We start from the raw sequence: 20,031 nt of genomic DNA, 5'->3' as shown, positions 1-20,031 counted from the left end.
AGGAGATGGTGACATGCTTTCCTCATAACTTAAAAAGATATGCCACGTGGGGTGCAGTATTATTCCTTGGTTTTAGGCTACCTATATAATATTTACACAGATTCTATTGATATTTAATATATACATAACTCAAACCAAAGAAACCCAAACCCAGGAACCAGTCAGATGTACTGTGAAATTATGCACATGGTCCTTATTGTGGTTTTGAAGAAGTATCATCTGCACACAGACAAAATTTTGGAGTGAGACAATTCAACAGCATGGATCTAGGCTACTCTGTGCTAGAGAGACACAGAATCTGAAATTCATTTAATATCAGCCACCGATCTTCCGTGAAGAGCAGTGGCGGTGAAATTATTTGTATGACTTTGGATTAGAAGTCTGCAGTGGAATAAGCAAGAACTTAACTTTCAGGGTGCCAACAGTCACTTGTAGTTCAAAGAATTATCTCACAAACTCATGAATGGGGAGTCTAATAAAGTAATGTGTAGAGAAGGCTGCTCTTCATCCATGGCCAGCGTGCTGGGACCATGTTGTTGCAATTCAGTGGTGAAACAGGCCTGGCAAGGACTCCTCATGGAGACTTTCACTATGTGGGCAGGGTTTGCACAATGTTATTGCAGCCATATGTACGACAGGCAGCTTTATCCAGAAAAGTTGGCAAATTCAGAATGGATGAGGACACAAAATCACAACACACTTATTTTAAATGATGCAACACAATTTTAATGAGAACGAAAAGAATAAAAATACTTTGCAATAGCAAGGATGTATATCCAAGATGTCAGAGTCAAATGCATTTTGAAAGACGCTGTTAAATGTCTCACTGCATTCCGACAAGTGTGATGAAGCAGAAGATAACAAGGAATTGAACCCCTGAAGAGATCAGGAAAACATTCAAAGGAAAAAAAGGAGAGGTGAGTAGCATGCAGAAGGCTCCGCGCTGAACAGGATTTGTGAGTGCTTTCACAAAGCTGTCACTCATCTGCTCACTGGTGAATCTGCATTTCGTTTTTCACTTTTGCATTATTCAGTGGATATTTCTGCTGTGTTTACCAGAACCCGCAGCTGCCACGGCTGTACCTGTTGGACCAGTAGGAGTAAGGGCTGCAAGAGCCAAACCCATACGATCTACCGTAGCCATACAGACCTCTGTAACCCAGGGAGCCCCCACAGCCATACAGACCCCCATAGCCCAGGGAGCCATAGCCCCTGTAGCCATACAGACCCCCATAGCCCAGCGAGGAGCCCCCATGGCCATACAGACCCCCATAGCCCAGGGAGCCGTAGCCCCCATAGCCAAGGGAGCCCCCGTAGCCCCCAAGGACAGGTGCTCCAGAGGATCCCACAACTGAATCCTGCGGGAAGGAGCTGAGGATGGGGCCGGGGAAGGTGACGACGACTGGAGGTGGCTGGATCAGGGTGGTGGAGTCAGGGCACTGACGGACGCATGGCTCATTCCCGCTGTCAGCGAGGGGCTGGGGGCGGTAGATGCCACCAACGGCAGTGGGGCACAGGTCGTAGCAAGACATCTCGCAGGGATGGAGGTAATCTGCAACACACACTGATGAGTAAACAAAGCACAAAATCAATGGGAAAAAGAGTTTGGAAGTTGGACACATGGACTAGAATAATGGCTTTATCTTTCAGGTCTTGGTTGTTCTTCTTTCTCTTCAGTATTTTTCATGAGACACCTCTCCCTCTTGTAAATCAGCATTGCGCAGATTGCACACTGAGCAGTCATCTCTTCTATGGTATCATCCCTAATTTCTGATGCTTGGTTCCCTTTAAGAAGGGTAATGGCTTTAAACTCAAAGAGGAGAGATTTAGATTAGGTACCAGAAAGAAATCCTTCACTGTGAGGGTGGCGAGGCACTGGCACAGTTTGGCCAGAGAAGCTGTGGATGCCCCATCCCTGGAAGTGCTCAAGGTCAGGTCAGATGGTGCTTTCAGCAGCCTGGTCTAGTGGAAGGTGTCCCTACCAGTGGCAGTGGGTTGGAGGTAGATGATCATTAAGTTCCCTTCCAACCCAAACCATTCTATGGTTCTATGATTCTGTGAAGTAGTTCTTTGTTCTACCCCACTGCCAAACACTGCAAAATTTTTACGCAGCCCTTTATTTTGCAAATGGCTTCCACTATACTTTGCAGCCACTCTTACAATGCCTGTGTCTGAAAGGTCATTTCATGTTTGTTTTGTACTAGCAAAACCAAAGCGGTGTAACCTGACAACCAGCAAAGTTGATATAGTAAATTAATGGGTAGCTTGAAGAACAACTCTGCCATATTGACCTGTAATGTGCTTCCAGAAGCAATAGCTAGAATCATGCTGCCGGTATGCTGAACTTGCTATAAACATGGATTAAATAAGGCATTCCCTGCCCTGAAGTGCTTGCAAAGTAGCTTGAGAGTCACAGAGTGGGTGAAAAGATTGTCTTGATTTCCCAGATGGGAAACTAGTACACTCAGATAACTAGGGCCAGGTTTCTACTGCAGGTAAGTATGTTGGGATCTGAGCTCTTCAAAAAGACTTTCACCATAGGATCTGATCCAATCTGAAAGAAAACCTGTGGCAGGACTAGGAATATCACCTGTGAACAATTTTTTTCGTCATTAGAACCAATAAAATATTAGATTAGAAGAGAGTTCCAGAGCTCACCTAGTCGAACTCCCTGTTCAAAGCAAGGACATTGTAAAGGGTAGGTTGGGATTTCCTAGTTTCTTCTCCATTTTCCAATACTTGTTCTTTCTGGTTAAGCTTGTCCTCTCAAGAAATGCATACATTTACATAGACACATAAGAAACGTAGATGAAAAAGCCTTAAAAAATTCCTAGTGCTTGAAAAAGTCTTCTGTTGATGTTTTGGAAGCTGCTTTGATAGCTCAAATTTGTATGAACAGGAAACAGTAATTTTTGAAAAAACAAGTTTTACCATTTTAAATCTGAATACATGGATGTTCAACATCAAATAAGAAAAATAAGCATCATGAAATAATCCAACGTGTTTAAGAATCTTAGAATGCTTACAGATGATTCCGACCTTAACTAAAATTGACAGAAAAGAGATACTCAAATTTTAGGAAAGAGATCACACAGAATGACACTTACCCTTTTCACCGAGGTGGATAAAGCAGGCAAGGTGGAATGAAGAGCCCTGAGTTGGAAGAGCTTTTATACAGTTCCCTGGATCATGGGGATCATGTAAGCTGCAATTTGCGCATGTGCCTAATTGGGGCAAACCTAAAACTAATATGACACGCAGGTCCTCAAAGTTTTGCTGACTATTTATGGTTCGAAGTCTCATGAAATACGGTAGATGCATTTCATCACAGAAGCCTCTTTCATCTCAAATGGTTACGTGTCATATTCATTCCTGTTATCATTCCATTCACATCCTTGGTGTTACAACAAGCATTATACTAATGCTCTTCCTTAGCTTCTCCATTAATAATGGCAAAACCTGGCTGCTCGTTGCGTGACTGCGGTCATCTGATGTGCACAGATTTTTCCATTAAATCCAGACTGTAGAGATACCTGTCGGTAAAATGGAGTTCCATTAGAGCAACTTTGGTGTCACCATTTTTATCTTTATGATTTGTGCTCTCAGCTACGTAACGTGAGACCAATACTGGACCCAAAGGAAGCCACAGAAAACATCCTGTGGTCCTCAAATGCTTTTCTAGTGTCTGGCTTTTTGCTCCTGAACACGATGATGACCTCATCTAATGAACAAGGGACTTGGTGAAATACCTCTTGCTTTCTTTTCAGTGCATTCAGCTGTGGGTTACTCTCCCTGTCCTTTCCTCAAACACTGGCAAGTCTTTTGGACCATTTAAAGCAGAAGGCTGAGATAGAACATCCTTGTAAACCACCCACATTTCCCAGTTCTCTGTCCCCTGATACAAAGCCTTCAGGAATCATTTTTAGGTCCATCTTCAAATCAGGCAATACTGAAGCCTACTGAGAAATGGAGTTAAATGAAACATGACTGGTGGGAACTTGCTAAAGCTATCCAGAGATACACCATGATAGAGACAGATAAATAATTTGTGTGGATAAAGTCTGACCATTGGTAGAACTGTAACATCTTGAGCAAATAATAAAATCCTCTCTTTCTGTGGTCTGATGTGCAGCTGAAAATTATAAAGATACACTGATTAAACACCTTATGAAACGTTTTATTGTGTTTAAAAGTTTATATTTCATTCTAGACTTCTACACCAAAAAAACCTGAAGATACACAAATCCCCAGTATTTAGCCATGAACTGATTATACCAAGGACACAAGTATCTTGACTTACACATTTAAATGCGATGTCATTCCATAATTGCTAGGCGCCTAAATCCAGGTACAAACCTTTCATCTAATTGTAAGAATGCATTCACAAACCATTAGTGGATAGTTTGTGGCATTTGAAAAGACTTGCTCCCTGGAAGCTTGAAAATATTATTGTCCAAAAAAAACTTCTAACCACCTCAAAGGCTGAGAAACCCACCTCGTAATTTAGAGCTAACTTATGAGGTAGAGTCTGCAGTATTAAAATAGCACATCTGTAAACAAGGGAAGACCCAGCCTTTGTTTTGCATGGTGCACTCCAAGTTCCCAATTGTTCCCTGGTCACAGAAACTGCCAGCTCAGCCCTGTCCTGGACTTAAGGTTTGCAGCAACAAACCTTATTCTCGAGAATCAAAGTCAATAATTCATAGCACTTCTGTCACATTTCAATTTTTGTACCAGAGGATCCATTTGTACTGAGAAAGCTTAGGTTTCCTCAGGCATATTAAACATTCTCAAGCACAACCTTTGTATTGACAACATCAAACCCAGAATACCTGGGGAAAGTCTCTTTGGGATCACCAATCTCTTTGTAGTTTTAGATAAATTCAGAAACTCGTTCCTTGTTTATCTCTCAAAAAACAATTGCAAGCCTCAGGGATACAAAGCCTTGCTCTCTGTCTCCTATGCGAAACCCTGCAGACTTAACCCTACACATTTTTTGTAAGAGAATACAACTGTTTGAGCGACTGATGGATGGAGAAACCAATTCCACTCATATCCATATGAAAAGAGTTCCCAGCACCCCAAAATGAAGGGTTTCACCATTTTTTTTCTGCTCGAAAGTAAATTTTAGTTTCCACATAAGCCCTATTTAGAGAGTGAAGCACACGTTGCAGGTCCCTGGGGCTGCTGCTGCTCTTCTGAGCTGAATTGTCCCCATTACAGCCAGTGTCCAATACTACCGGAGAACATCATCAGGTCTCAAGGGTGCCTTGTCCCCCAGCTGTAGGTAGGGATGCCAAACATGTAGGAACCACCCCCAGCCTTCCTGCATATCTCATTGACAGTCTTTAACTTCTTTTCTGGCAGGTTGTAATGTGAATTATATGTACTTAAACAAAATTCCTGTCCGTGACAGCAGTTTCTAATTCTGATAAACCCATGAGACAGTCTCCAGGTGTTAATATGAGAGGAGCTAGCTTAATAATTTCTGTTGTCATTTTAAGGAAGTGACTGGAATAATGTCAGGTACTAATTTTCCCCAAGTCGTCACAAGATGAAAGAATTCTCTATAATCTGAAGTAATGTTTAGGTCCTTATTACAAACAAATTTGAAAGGACTCATAAACTCCAATAATGAACACAGCAATTTCATCATCTTGATGGGTTACACGTGTTTGAAATTGGGGCGGGCAACCAACGTTGATCTTGTACCTCCAGCTGCTCTGATATAAAAGCTGTTCCCTCTCATAGCTCTTCCAAACACTTCCCTTGACTTCTTGGTGACTTGGGTAAGTCTGATTCTTCTCTATTGCTATCAATGTCTCTTTTTGTGGCTGTTTTCAACTTCAGTTGATGTCCATCATCCATACTGTGGATGTATCTGCGTTGCCTTGAGACACGGATTCTAATGCTGGCTCTGGGGTGGCAGATACACCTGTTTGGTGCGTGGGTCTCTGTGGAGTTCTGTGTCAGAAACACTGGACCTTGGAGTAATTGGAAGACACTCTTAGTTATCTATTTCAGTTTTAGGTAGTCCTGCAAGGAACAGGGAGTTGGATTCAATGATCGTGACGGGTCCCTTCCAATTTGAGATATGCTATGATTTTATGATTCTTACTTCAGTGCATTTAATGTATTCCAAAGTTTGTCCTGGGAATAATAATGAGCTTTTGGAAAGACGTTAGGGACTAAAAGGCTGTTTATATTGAAACTCTCTAGATACTATCCATACAGTGGCTGCATAGATGGGAACTGGGATAATAACGTTACCATCTGTCCTTTACTGTCTTGTCAACCAGCTTTCCGAGCAATCTGGCCAGTCACAATCCTATAATCTGTTGTTCCTACAACTCTCAGTAAAATTGGGATGAGTGGGAAGAAGAAGCTACTGTAATTAAGTCATATATAAACTACATCTCATGTAAACCTGCTGAACCCAAATCCAAGTTTTCCTACTGACTCATCAAATGACCTTGAACAAAGTCATGCTCTCTCAGCTTTTGCTTCTCAGTTTCCAGTTTAATGTGTAGAAATCTATATAAGTTCTTCACAGGATAATTGTGAGTGACAACACTTTCACAGCTAGGTATAACATTTCCCATATGCTTTTGTATGTGTAGACATCTTTTGGACACTTTTTGAAAATCTACTCTTTGAAAAAAGAGGATTATGATTGCAAAATGTGAAATCAATTTATTTATACAAAATCCTGTACTTGATTCATTAAACTGATGAATTTTGAAGTCTTCTTCTACTTAGTCTAATCATCAGTGTTTGTTGCAGCTTACTTCCATCCTTCAAGACGTCTTGCTATGACCTGTGCTCCCCTGTTGTTAGTAGCATTAACCCTAATGTTTGTATTTCTTCAATGTTAACATAAATTACCATGTCTTACAGACTGACTTCCATCCCTACAAGATGTCTTGCTACGACCTGTGCTCCACCTCTGCCTGTGGCGTCTACCGCCCCCAGCCCCTCGCTGACAGCGGGAATGAGCCATGCGTCCGTCAGTGCCCTGACTCCACCACCCTGATCCAGCCACCTCCAGTCGTCGTCACCTTCCCCGGCCCCATCCTCAGCTCCTTCCCGCAGGATTCAGTTGTGGGATCCTCTGGAGCACCTGTCCTTGGGGGCTACGGGGGCTCCCTTGGCTATGGGGGCTACGGCTCCCTGGGCTATGGGGGTCTGTATGGCCATGGGGGCTCCTCGCTGGGCTATGGGGGTCTGTATGGCTACAGGGGCTATGGCTCCCTGGGCTATGGGGGTCTGTATGGCTGTGGGGGCTCCCTGGGTTACAGAGGTCTGTATGGCTACGGTAGATCGTATGGGTTTGGCTCTTGCAGCCCTTACTCCTACTGGTCCAACAGGTACAGCCGTGGCAGCTGCGGGTTCTGGTAAAAACAGCAGAAATATCCACTGAGTAAGGAATAACCGGCAATGGAGAGACAGAATCTTGATCCACAGTAGTGGTCCTGAAGGAGATGTTGTGAAATCCTGATCGCTGCCAGCCACTGCAGTGGAGCTGAGAGCACACAGCACATCCTTAATTTCTTCACTTTCTACTCATGGTCATTTGGGCTTTTTTTCCAACTACATGTATAATGAGTGGGATAAACCAAATATATTCTTATAAAATGGCACTTCACTGTCTAACAAGAATAATTATGGAAGGAACTACTTGTACTCTGATGCATATTCTTGAAAATTCTACAATGCTTTTCTGTGAACATTTTTTTCTCATTAAAGTGATTCTACTCTGCATCAAACAAATCAACTTTTGGTTTTCATTTTTTCTGCTATGGATATGCAGCTCTCCTCTCTGTAAATGGGGGAAACTCACATCTTTACATAGAGTGAGGCTCAGACTTCAAAAACACAGCTGAAATGGTTCAGCTATCAGTGAATTCAGTCACCCTGTGTTGCAGACATTTGGGAGCAGGAATCCTCCCTCCCCAGCTGTTCTGGGTTACGATAATAACATTAGTTTAGAAAGAAACCACACTAAACCTCCATTCCCTAATGAGCCACTTGAACATCTTTGCTGATCACAGCAGAAGCAGAGCTGGTGCCTCATCTGAGGCTGGATTCAAAGCAGATTATGAAGAAAAGGGTGGTGGATGGTGCCCTCGGGCAGGAGGGATTTAGGGAGAGAATGGTGAAGGTTATTTGCACAGAGCAGTTGAGAGGGAGAGGGTAGGAGGAGCTGCAACAAGGAAAACAGCTCTTCACAGGTGGGTAGACCATCTAATGGACGTTTTAGATGAGGAATATCATGGGAGAGGCTGCAAGTTAGAGCTGCTGAAAATGGGGGTTTATGTTGTGAGAACTTCACACGTAGAAGGAGCTGGGAAACACAACAACAGTGTTGAGGTTATGTATGCTGCGTTGTGACTTTTTCTGCCTTTTAAGCTTTTCAGGCACCATAACTATGTTCTACCTGTTCCAGCCATTCTCACTGGTATATAAGAATTAGCCTTTGGGGTAGCTGTCTGGAGTAGCTACTTTGACCTTTCTGTCAAAAATCGTCCAACATCATCAGATTTTGTGATTATACAGAAAGACCATTCAGATTTAAAAGTTTTATTGTATGCCCCAGAAAAATTTCTTCAAGGATTTGACAGGAAATTAATTCAGCTTGCTGCAGAGAGTATTACTGAGGACAGAGTTCAAGTATTTGAGTTAGAACCTGAGGTTCAAAGAGATTACTCAAATATTTACCTGGAAGTAAGTCTTACTAAAATTAACACTTTTAGGAAAGAGTTTAAAATTAGTGACCTACTGTTTCATTTCTCTACCAGCAGTAATGTGGAACCAGTGGATGTACAACCAAGAAGCCAAATTCTTCAAAAATCTCAAGAATCTTTAGCTGAAAATGGGGAGGCCAGGACAATAGCTCCTTCTCTGCTGAGGCTTCACAATGCTTTTGTACAATTGAAATCCCTGATTTTTTTGGGGGCAGGACATTCCTCTACATAGTTTAGACTGATGACAGCACAGGTTAAACTTCTAAGACAAGTAACAAGGGCAAAGCCATGAGAAAAGAACACCAGATCATGTAAACTTCGATGCAATAAACTTTTAATAACAGTGAGAGAAGGAATACATTTTCAGAGTCTCCAAGAAGTAGGAAACTGTTCTCCACTCAGGGATACATTCACATATGATTGATTTGGGTTTTTTAGCTGTTGATTTGAACAAACAGGAACATTTTGAGCAACATATTGCCCCAAGAAATATGGAAATGTGACAGGAGAAGCATTAAGGCAGAAAATAAAGGTAGGAGTTAAGAAGAAAAATTCAAAAGGGGCTGAAGGGACACAGCTCTGTGGTCTTGGAACAGAGCAGTGGAGGTGCAGACCTCTTTAGCTGTGAAACCATCAGATCTCATTTATCAGTTATACCTCACTTGGGATATTTCTATAGGATTTAGCAGGGACCGCAGCTGCCACGGCTGTACCTGTTGTACCGGTAGGAGTAAGGGCTGCAAGAGCCAAACCCATACGATCTACTGTAGCCATACAGACCTCTGTAACCCAGGGAGCCCCCACAGCCATACAGACCCCCATAGCCCAGGGAGCCATAGCCCCTGTAGCCATACAGACCCCCATAGCCCAGCGAGGAGCCCCCATGGCCATACAGACCCCCATAGCCCAGGGAGCCGTAGCCCCCATAGCCAAGGGAGCCCCCATAGCCCCCAAGGACAGGTGCTCCAGAGGATCCCACAACTGAATCCTGTGGGAAGGAGCTGAGGATGGGGCCGGGGAAGGTGACGACGACTGGAGGTGGCTGGATCAGGGTGGTGGAGTCAGGGCACTGACGGACGCATGGCTCATTCCCGCTGTCAGCGAGGGGCTGGGGGCGGTAGACGCCACAGGCAGAGGTGGAGCACAGGTCGTAGCAAGACATCTCGTAGGGATGGACGGTCTTTTATGTTAACACTGAAGAAATAACAAACAGGAGGTTATGATGAAGCAATGCTACAGGGTGTCAATAATTTTGGGAATTCAGCATATTTCCTATTACTATTCTTCCTAGCACTGTAATCTGGAGGCTTATTTTGACTTTAGTGTGACAAAGTCATGTACTTTTCTGTTGTATCTTTGGTATTTCCAGTTGAACTGATTTGATAGTATTACATTACTGTTAGTTGATGGCTTCAACTTAATAAGTTTCATCTTTCCTGTTATAAACTCAGCAGAGCTCTGCTAAATGCAGCCGTATACAACCATGTATACGAACTGTTTTTTATCTTCTAAAATAGACAAGGAATTCTCTGAAGTGCTAAAACGTTACAAGTTTGCAATTCAAAATTGCTTGATATACCCCTCTGCTGAAGCGTATCTTTACAGAGCCTAGTAACGAATGAGAAACCAAATATTATTTCCAGTAGCAAATGATCTACATATCACTGGCAGCCTTGCAGCAGCTGAAGAAGGCTTGGTCTGGAGTTAATAAGTTTAGTAAAGTCTGAGAGAAATCTGACTTACCAAATTCACGAAGGCGAGTAAGGTGAGAGAAGTGGAATGAAAGGCTTAATGCAGAAAGCTTTTATACAGCTCCATAGATTGCCTGGAGGATATTAGGCATCCTTTGCGTGAGTTCATAATTAGGTACCAACCCCAAATTGTAGGACACGTAGTTCCTCAAAGTGCTGAAATTGTTTTTGCTTATTCCTTGTGCGTTGTAGGCGCTTCAAACCCACGCATAGCGTGACATCCACAACAGACCTCTCTATTATCTCCAGGCTTTATGTGTGGAATTGTTTTTTTATTTTTCCATTGCTCTTTTTAGCATTAGGGGAGGAAGTAGAGCTGACTTGATTTATTTAAGAGTCCTACTTAATTAAGGTGACAGGAGGGCAGTCATTTCTTTTGTTCAATTACAGGTCTTTTAGTGTAATCAACAGTATACCTGGAGACAAAATGAAAATTCTTTTGGGATTGCAAATGAAGGCTAGAGACAAGCAACAAGGGTAAAAACATTCTTTCTGCAAGGCTTAGCAGTTCTACCTCCAGCTACTCAGTACAAGGCAAACACCATCATCAGGAGCATCTTTTAATGGGTTTTGGATGGTTCTCCGCTAGTTGTCTTTCAGTCCTGGGGACATAGAAATATTTCAGCCGGCAGTCACAAGTCACAATTGAAGCTGGTTTTTCTGAGTTGCTCCACTGAGCTTTGTTTTCCTTTGTATTTTACCATGTATTCTTCTCCTGTTACATGTTAGAGAGATGTACCACGGAACATAGGATTAAAGAAGCAAGTAAATCAGGCAGCAAGACATGACCACTGAAAAAGGGATTCTAGCCCTGACACAGTGAAGACGGACCTCATTGTACCCTATGTTGTTGGGGTGTTTTTCGTTAACAGTTCAGTTAACATAAAAAGATTTCTGTTTCTGGATCAATGTGTAATAGAAAAGAACATAGATTTTATTTTTAAAGTCCAAGAAAGGACAGTCCAAAAAGTGTTATAAACCATGAACTGATTACAGGAAAAACCCAAGTGACCTTAACTTACCTACTTTAGTGTGATAATCTCTTGTAATAGTGGGGTGTATGAATCCAGGAATACTTTTTATATAATTATGACACAGTATCTGCAAGTTAGCAATGGGTGTTCATGAGGTATTTGAAAATCCCTTGGAATGTCCTTGTAAAACTTTGAGATGGCTTTTGTTTTTGGTATTATAGCTCTGGAAATCATCATATGTATCCCCAGATTTGGAAAAGCTCATAGTTTAGAAACAATATGAAGATAATTATGTTAACAATTATGATAACAATTATAATGATATAGTATTACAATAATGGCATAAACAAAGAAAGAAGCCTCAGCAAAAGCCAGCATTTGCCTTTCCCAGTGGATTCCCACCCCATAATTGCTCTCTACTGAAAGGTGCCATCAATGATGGGGTTAGCTGCAAGATCAGGATCAAGGAGCCCTGAAGGCTAAGCTAGAAAATAAAGGAAACTTGAGGAAAATGTACCCTCTCAAACTTGTGGATCAAACCGAGCTGAAAGTTTTGGTATATCCCTGACTGCTTATGATTTCAGATATTCACTGGGAATCCGTCCACGTTTTGATGTCACTTTGATGACACTTTACACACTCTGATGTCTAAAAGATTGCTTTTCTCGATTAGATATGCAAGTGAAATAAGAGCTACAGAAATCCTTTAACACCTGTGAACAGCCTTTGATTCAAGCAGGAGGTCTCAGCAAGTTTTCAAAAGCCAAAAAGGATCCTGTTTGATGTATCTGCAACCAGGTCAGAAGAAGGGCAGAGATAAAACATAGAAGATGAGCAAATGGGACACCAGTAAGGATTGCTTATTCTGGGATGAATCCAGTGAGTTGACAATGCTATTAGACTGTGGCTTAGTCTGAAATCTCACTTCACAGTGCTCTTCTTCCAAAGTAAACATGTTTTTTCTAATACAGTGAAATCTGGGGTTTCTCCAATACACCTACAAAAACACACAGTAAAACACAAATTTAGATATTAATTCAAAGTACACTTTGATTATTTTGAGCTTTCCATCCTGAGCATTAAAAATATAAATATCTCTCCTTTCAGAACTAAATCCAGCTTTAAGCTGTAGTTTGAGGGTCAGATAAAACTGAAGGCTGTTTTAGACATCTGCCACTGTGTGTTTGGGAAAGTTCACAATATAATTTGATTTAGAGAGTACTGAGAATCCTCCATGGATTACACTATGAATTGTATCACATCTGAAATAAACCTAAGTACACAAAAAGTATTGCTCACCTGCCTGAGAATTTAACAACAGGTTGTATTTTAACTTTAAGAAGAGAGAACACTTACGTAAGGGATTTCAAAAGAAACACCTGACAGCAGGTTATTTCTGATAAATGTCTGAGCATCATTGTCTTATAAGACAGCAAAAGAAGAATATCTATGTATAAGTAGCTTACTACATGGTGCAACTCCAAAGAACAGAAAACTGATATTCATTTCATGAATCATGTTTTAGGATGAAAGATACATTAATTTCACCCATCACTCTTTTAGGTGAAAGAACTTTGTGTGATGTAATATGTGTGTTATGTTACATGATAATTGAAATCAATTAATAAACAAAAACAGAAAACGAAACAATTTCATCACTTTGGAGCCATCAGTACAAAAAATGTGCCGTGTCAACTAATTAGATCCACGTTCACAAAACCAGCTTCTCATCCCTCAGGCAGTCTGAACAGTATAAAAGCTCTCTCCACTCAGGGTTCTTCCAACCTCTTTTCTTCCCTCGCTCCTCTCGGCAAATTGGGTAAGTCTGAATTGGCTCTTTAAGACTACTAGAATAGCTCTTTGCTCTACAGTTTAATCTAGGATGGTCTCTTCCATGGAGAACTAGTAGGTAAAATTTTAGGTGAAAAGATAAAGCTTACAAAAATGATTAGAAGTGTTATTATGTACAGCTGTGCTCTGCATTCAGGATTGGCATTTAATTTCAAAGCCAACTGAAAATTTCTTGGTATGGAAGAAAATTAAGTTCATTATTAGGTCACTTCCAAGAGCTGAAGGAATGACGGAACTAGTTCAATATGCATTCCTTTTCTCTATTTTTTCATATGCATAACTGGAAATTATTTGAAAAAGCATAAATCTTCATGGCTCACAGGGAAATGCTGAGCTTAGAAGCAGGTTTTCCATTGTCTCCAGTTTATTCTACTACAGATCACTCAAAATTCTTTTACATTAGTTCAAAGCATGAATACTACCAAAGACCAGGCACTGGCTTAGATAGAGTAGGACACAAAGAGGAATTGAGAGCTGTTGAAAATGTTCTGTAATAAATGTATTTCATGAAGAGGTTATGGAGAGAATTTAAGGAGCTGACGGATGAAGTGCTGGGGTTTTCATGTTAATGGGGGCAAGTTGTTTGGGGTAAGACTTTTTCAAAATAGTTTAGAGCCCAGAATCAAAACACTGTGTTGTTAAGCTAGTCGTAAATATCTCAGTACCCTGACTCAATGTTTGGAAAATGGGGACAATGATCTTTGCAATTCCCTTGTAATGGTCTCATCAAACAAGTTACTGAGCAAATCTGCACAGACAATGACTTATAATCCCTGCTCTGACAAGGCTGAGCACAAAGATCAGTGGGAATGAAGAGTTAGTCATGAAATCATGCATAAGAATAAACTCCATTTTTGGAGTCCCTGTCCTTGCAGACCCGCTGACTCACCAAAGCATCTTAGCAAGCAATTTTGTTGTTCTGTTTCAATTTTCCTTTCTAATAGACATTAGTAAATTGGTGTACTTCAAAGCAGTCTTGTCTGAGGAAAGGCAGTGAACATTACAGTGCTTTTATGTGTGTAAATAATGTCTTGTACTTTGTAAAATCAACTCTTGTAGATTGACTTCCATCCCTGCGAGATGTCTTGCTACGACCTGTGCCCCACTGCCGTTGGTGGCATCTACCGCCCCCAGCCCCTCGCTGACAGCGGGAATGAGCCATGCGTCCGTCAGTGCCCTGACTCCACCACCCTGATCCAGCCACCTCCAGTCGTCGTCACCTTCCCCGGCCCCATCCTCAGCTCCTTCCCACAGGATTCAGTTGTGGGATCCTCTGGAGCACCCGTCCTTGGGGGCTACGGGGGCTCCCTTGGCTATGGGGGCTACGGCTCCCTGGGCCATGGGGGTCTGTATGGCCATGGGGGCTCCTCACTGGGCTATGGGGGTCTGTATGGTTATGGGGGCTATGGCTCCCTGGGCTATGGGGGATCTTCCTTGGGTTATGGAGGCTCCCTGGGTTACAGAGGTCTGTATGGCTACGGTAGATCATATGGGTTTGGCTCTTGCAGCCCTTACTCCTACCGGTCCAACAGGTACAGCCGCAGCAGCTGTGGGCCCTGCTAAATCCTATAGAAATATCCCTTGATTAAAGAATGACCAGCAAGTGCATGATACAATCTTGATCCTCAACTGAGCTCCTGAGGAAGGAGCAGAGCATCCAAGACTTCCACTTAATACAATAGCAACAGAGTATCTCCATAAATTACACTTCTCATTTCCTTCTTCGTTTGGTTCATCTCCTCTTCCTTGCCCCTGCCAGTGGCCAAATGTGTGATTCCACCACCACCCCAGAGGACACTTGTCCCTGAAACTGCCACCTTCTGGGAGAAGCCTGCAGGAACACATTTCTTGAAGCCCTGGGTGACAACCTGCCTGCCTCTGCCTTATGTGTCTTTCTCCACTGAAATAAAACACACTTGCATCCAACGCCTGCCTCTCGACCTTTCCTTTCAATGCCCAGCCTCGGCTGTGGGGTTCCCTCGTCCTGCGCATGGCCCCTGCCAACCACACCAGGGCAGTGTCCCAACGCCAGCAGAGCCAGGATGAGCTGCCTTTGGGGAGACCTCCCAGCTCTGGCCACACATAGCCCTGCTACTAAGAAACCTATCTGCCCAGTCTTTCACTGTTACTAAGCTGAAATTATTGTCTCCCTCCCCCTAATTATTCTATCCGCCAAACTTCTGGTAGTTAGTCCAATTTCCCCCCACATCCCCCCACCCCATTTAATTTAGTGCTGAAATTCCTTTTAATTTTCCACATTCCCAGATGGTATGCTAGAAATCATCAAACCATGCTCAAAGGCAAATTAAAAAAAAGGTGGCCTGAAGTTCTGTCAAAGCCTATTCCAAAAAGGAAAAATGGGAGGAAGGTAAACAATGGGAAACAATTTTTTAGATAGGTATCTGATGAGCAACGATCACGCACTGCTTTTTTCTGTTAATCACTGCTATGATAACAGTTGCCTCAGGGAAGTTTTGGCTGAGTCTGTAAGTCATCTGGGTGAAGTAAAAAGAATATGAACAAATGCGTTACAGAGGATTTACCACTTACTTCACTGAGACTCTTTCAAAGAAAAGCTTCATGCGTGAATGTACAATTTATTGATCTCAACCCTCTGTCAATGTCATGGAATAGCAAGTCTGATTTTAACAGGTAATTTCAGCGTGTGTCCCCCACCAGTGTAACTGCACATGTCAGATGGCTGCGTGCTATAAGCAGGAGCAAGTTGAAATGAAAATTAGCCTATGGTACTAATGAATCTCACTTTTATTTTAAGGAAACACTATTTTATTTTTACTGATTAACGAATACTGAGAATATTTTGATCAAAAAAAGCCCTTCACTGAAAGATTCTCCACTCTCTGCCTGCTTCATCCTCCCTGTCCCAAAACCAGCTGCCCTCATGGCCCTGGGCTTTTTGGGAAAGGTCTCAGAAGGGACTGGAGCTTGCAGGGCCCAGCTGAGAGCTTCACTCCTGCCCTGTGAGTGCCTGGGATGTGTGAAGAGCCCAGGCAGCTTAAGTGGAGAGGAAAGGCTCCTGCCTTTTGGGCACAGGGAAATGGCACTCTGTCCCTGCTGCTGCTCTCCATCCTTACATGGCTTCAGGCAAGGACACTGCTGCCATGAATCCCAAGGAGCTCAGCAGCCGACCTCCTGGTTTGTGCTGCACCAGCCCTGCATCCCCTTGGCTCAGGTGCCTCCTTTGTGCTGAGCAAAGCCCTCTTTCCTCCCAGCTAGCTCAGCCCAGGACAGTTCCTGGGACAGCTTTACAGAACATACATGCCTGGTTTCCTCTTTTTCTCTTCAGCTTGACAGCATGATCTTTGCTCTCATGCACAGCCTCTAAGAGCTACTTCGGTGCAAACCATACGTGATCACCACTGAACACCTGAGCTCCAACTGCCAAGTTTTCTACCGATTCTCTCACTGAGGCAGTATCAGGCAGGTACCAGCCAGCACCCAATTAGATGTGTATTGTATCAGCAGCAAGTGCCTAGCCCAAGAAAACAAGACTGGTGAGAGCTATCAGGACCCAGCCGACATGATTACGTAGCTTCTGTTCGGGCTGGATACCTGTTCAGGGTGAGCTCATGTCTGATTGCAAAATACTACACAGACATACCCTTTCTGTCAGTGTCTAATGTTATATGGGAGTTAAAGGAATGGAGGGAGTTTACTACATTGGTTAGTCAAGGATCAGTCTCAAAACCTCTATTTATGTGTTTGCATTAATGGCATTGGCACATAATTTGGGAGCATTCTGTTTTATGTGCTAGTAACATGAAGCTGAATGGCATTAAACAGCAAGGAATCAGAGTTTAAGACTGGAAAAACGAGATGGCTTAACTGATGGGAGTAACAGTAACGGTATATTTAGCAACACATAGAAAAGCCATGCACCTGCTGACTACAGAGGAAAGATCTGGTATAAAACAGGCTGTCATAAGAAAGAAGTGACAGAAGCGGAAAATTTTTCTGAGTAACCCCAAATAGGTGATGGTGAGGTATAGGGAGAGTACATGCTCTTGAGTGAATCCATTGGAAATATAGAAAACCAGAGAGTAGTGGTAATATAAGCAGAACTGGTAAAAACAAGGGGAAGAGTACACCTGGTTTCCCTGTTACTGCCAACACAACAGTACTTCTCCACAAGACAGGGCGAGTCTGAGAAATAATCTTAAACTAATTAATTTCCCACATAAAACAGTAAGGGGAAAAAGAATGCTGTGAGATGGGTCATCCTAGAGTAAAACTAGGAAAAAGATGCTCTGTGTTTGCTTTTGATCCAAAGGGGGTTACAAATACTTGAATATGATACAGTAGCAGATTTGTACAATTACAGGGTTTTGGAGAGTGACAGGACACAATCACTCCTTCTTGCAGAAGACAATGAACAGTAGCTAAGAATCCACACTCTAATATATGAATATTATTGCCCAAATATATCAGTACATATATATATAAATAAGTATGAACATATTTCTTGAAGAGGCAGCTGCAGGCAATCCTCCTGCTCCCAGATAATTCCTGCAATTCTGCATTACCTCATTCCTCTTTCCTAGACAGTGAAAACATTCTCCCCAAATTCAAGAACTATTCATTGGCACCTGGATAAGAAGAAACCAAGAATGGCCTCTCATTTCATAGGTACCACAAAATGTACGATATCCCCTGGTGAAGTCTGGAGAGACACGCATAACTGCTGTGGAAACTGTGAGCATGAATCCTTTGACACAGAAGGAGGGAGACATAACTTGGATGCAGGAAACATTTATTATGCCCAGAGGGGCAGGAGGGGCTGTCAGGAGAGCAGTAGACAAGACCCAGAGATTCTGGCTGTCATGTGATGGGGGAGGCAGAGGCACCTTCTCGGGAGCATGGCTTCTCGCTCCAAATGTCGCCTTGGTGAGGCATTCCAGCTCCCCAGGAATTGGCCCGTCAGCCCTGCAGGGCTCTTTGGGTGTCCCTCCTGCCCCATCTGACGGCGAGGAAGAGAGTGGAGAGGAGGAGAGCAGAGGGCAGGAGAAGAGGTCAGGGAAGGGCCGAGGTTGTGCTGCACTGCCAGCTGCGCTGGTGTTGCGCGGCGCTGGGGATGCTCAGTACTCCTCAGTGGCCCGTGCCCACCAGCTCAGCGCGGCATGGTTGGTGGTGGCGTTGGGCTGCGGCTGGGCTGGGTCTAGCAGGGCCCACAGGTGTCCCAGAGCTTCTTGCCGTAGCGGGGCCAGGCGCAGGGGGTGCAGGCCGCAGAGGTGTAGGGTCTGCCAAAGGTGCAGAGGCCGCCCGAGCCCTGTGTGGCCCCAGCGCCGTAGAGGCCCCCCAGCCCCAGGGAGCCCCCAAAGGCGGGTGCTCCGGAGGAGCCCACCACGGCTTGCTGGGGGAAGGAGCTGAGGATGGGGCCGGGGAAGGTGACGACCACGGGGGGCGGCTGGATGAAGGCCGTTGAGTCGGGGCACTGGCGGGCGCACAGCTCGTTGCAGCTCTCAGCGATGGGCTGGGGGACAGCAACGCTGGTTTTTGGTGGGCACAGGTCGTAGCAAGACATCGTGGCGAGGGTGGGAGAGCGGATCCTGAAAGACGCGGCCCAAAGACAGGTGTCATGAGTGAAGGAGATGGCCCGGCCAAGCCGTGCCCTGTTCCCAGGCCTGTGCTGGAGCTGGAGGAGCCAGAGCCAGCTCCTTGCCCGCACTGCCTGCTGCTTGCCCTTTGCCCAGCCAGCCCACCGGCTGCCCTGCTCTCCCCACACGCCAGGCACACAAAGCCTCCCCGAGAGCCCGTGCAGGGCCTGGCTCTGCGGGTCCCAGCCGTGGGGCTCCCTCCTCCTCTTGCCGTGCCTCAGCCCACCCTGGCCACTGCAGCCCGCTGCCAGCACAGCTCTCCTGGCCATGGAGGCCCCACACCAGCCCCTGCCACAGGAGGCCGAGACCCCCAAGCCCCCACCTACCCTTGTCCTGAGCAGAGCGAGGCAAGAGTGGTGGATGCTGGCACTCGCCGACAGCAGCCCTTTTATGCTGGGGTGGCGAGCGTGGGGAGGAGCTGGCCGTGCTGGGGACACGTGGCTCATGGTGCCAAGCCCCTGCATCCTCCCCGTGTGGCACGGGGCTGTTGTGCTGATGCCGTTTCCTGGCCAGCCCCAACCCGCTCTATCAGCCCCTGCAATCACCCCACTCGGACGCTTGCCAGCTGCCACCTAATGCCACCAATTAGCCCCACTGTCTTTTCATTATCTCGCTGTGTAAGAGGGCACGCAGCGTGACAAAGGCTGACTGGTAGCGCCCTGCGTGCCATAGCTCTTCTCCAAGGGCTTGGTCTCAGGCTGGCCTCATGCCTTCATCGCAGAGCCACACGGCAGAGCGTGGTCCTGCCGCTGGCCAGGAAGGCAGCCTTGCAAGGGCCTCCCGCACACCAGCCACCGCATGACGTACGCCGCGTGGCTATTATCTACAGAGGCACGAGGTTACGAAACGAAAAATCAAAGGCACTCCTCTCGGGCACTGCCTGCTCAGCACGATGCATCACTCGCCAGCCCAAGGGAACTGGGTGCCATTCCCCTCCAGGCACTGGCCATCGACTTCTGCACGTCTGGGGGCAAGACAGACCCCTTGTGCTCTTCCCCAAGGTGCATGGGGCAAGGAGCACCGATGCCCAACTGCAGCCACTTTGTCACAGGGTCATGTCAGCTGACCCCCAATGCTACCAGGTCCTCACGGGTGT

At 44.7% G+C, this 20,031-nt stretch overlaps 4 protein-coding genes across 4 annotated transcripts; 2 read left to right on the top strand and 2 right to left on the bottom strand.

Annotated features, from left to right (window-relative positions):
• Positions 1-1,047: 1,047 nt before the first annotated feature.
• On the bottom strand, positions 1,048-9,906 carry LOC308054836 (uncharacterized protein; the record flags this gene model as incomplete). Its single annotated transcript, XM_080368213.1, has 3 exons — positions 1,048-1,625; positions 3,040-3,044; positions 9,438-9,906. 3 exons carry the CDS (start codon positions 9,904-9,906, stop codon positions 1,053-1,055), a joined length of 1,047 nt encoding a protein of 348 aa, XP_080224339.1. The 3' UTR covers positions 1,048-1,052.
• LOC308055043 (uncharacterized protein) lies at positions 4,682-9,418 on the top strand. Its single transcript, XM_080368618.1, has one exon. The coding sequence runs from the start codon at positions 6,919-6,921 to the stop codon at positions 7,396-7,398; it is 480 nt and encodes a 159-aa protein (XP_080224744.1). The 5' UTR covers positions 4,682-6,918; the 3' UTR covers positions 7,399-9,418.
• A 4,492-nt stretch (positions 9,907-14,398) lies between the features above and the next one.
• On the top strand, positions 14,399-14,895 carry LOC308055040 (scale keratin-like). Its single transcript, XM_080368615.1, has one exon. It carries the CDS (start codon positions 14,401-14,403, stop codon positions 14,881-14,883), a length of 483 nt encoding a protein of 160 aa, XP_080224741.1. The 5' UTR covers positions 14,399-14,400; the 3' UTR covers positions 14,884-14,895.
• A 22-nt stretch (positions 14,896-14,917) lies between these two features.
• LOC308055027 (uncharacterized protein) lies at positions 14,918-19,399 on the bottom strand (the record flags this gene model as incomplete). The annotated part of the gene is made up of 1 exon (XM_080368598.1): positions 14,918-19,399. The coding sequence occupies one exon, from the start codon at positions 19,397-19,399 to the stop codon at positions 18,497-18,499; it is 903 nt and encodes a 300-aa protein (XP_080224724.1). The 3' UTR covers positions 14,918-18,496.
• Positions 19,400-20,031: the final 632 nt, after the last annotated feature.

This window comes from Falco punctatus (genome assembly GCF_963210335.1).
Source record: "Falco punctatus genome assembly, chromosome: 18".
NCBI lineage: Eukaryota > Metazoa > Chordata > Aves > Falconiformes > Falconidae > Falco > Falco punctatus.
Note: the sequence above shows the minus strand (reverse complement) of the source record. Positions and strands in the feature narration are given on the sequence as shown.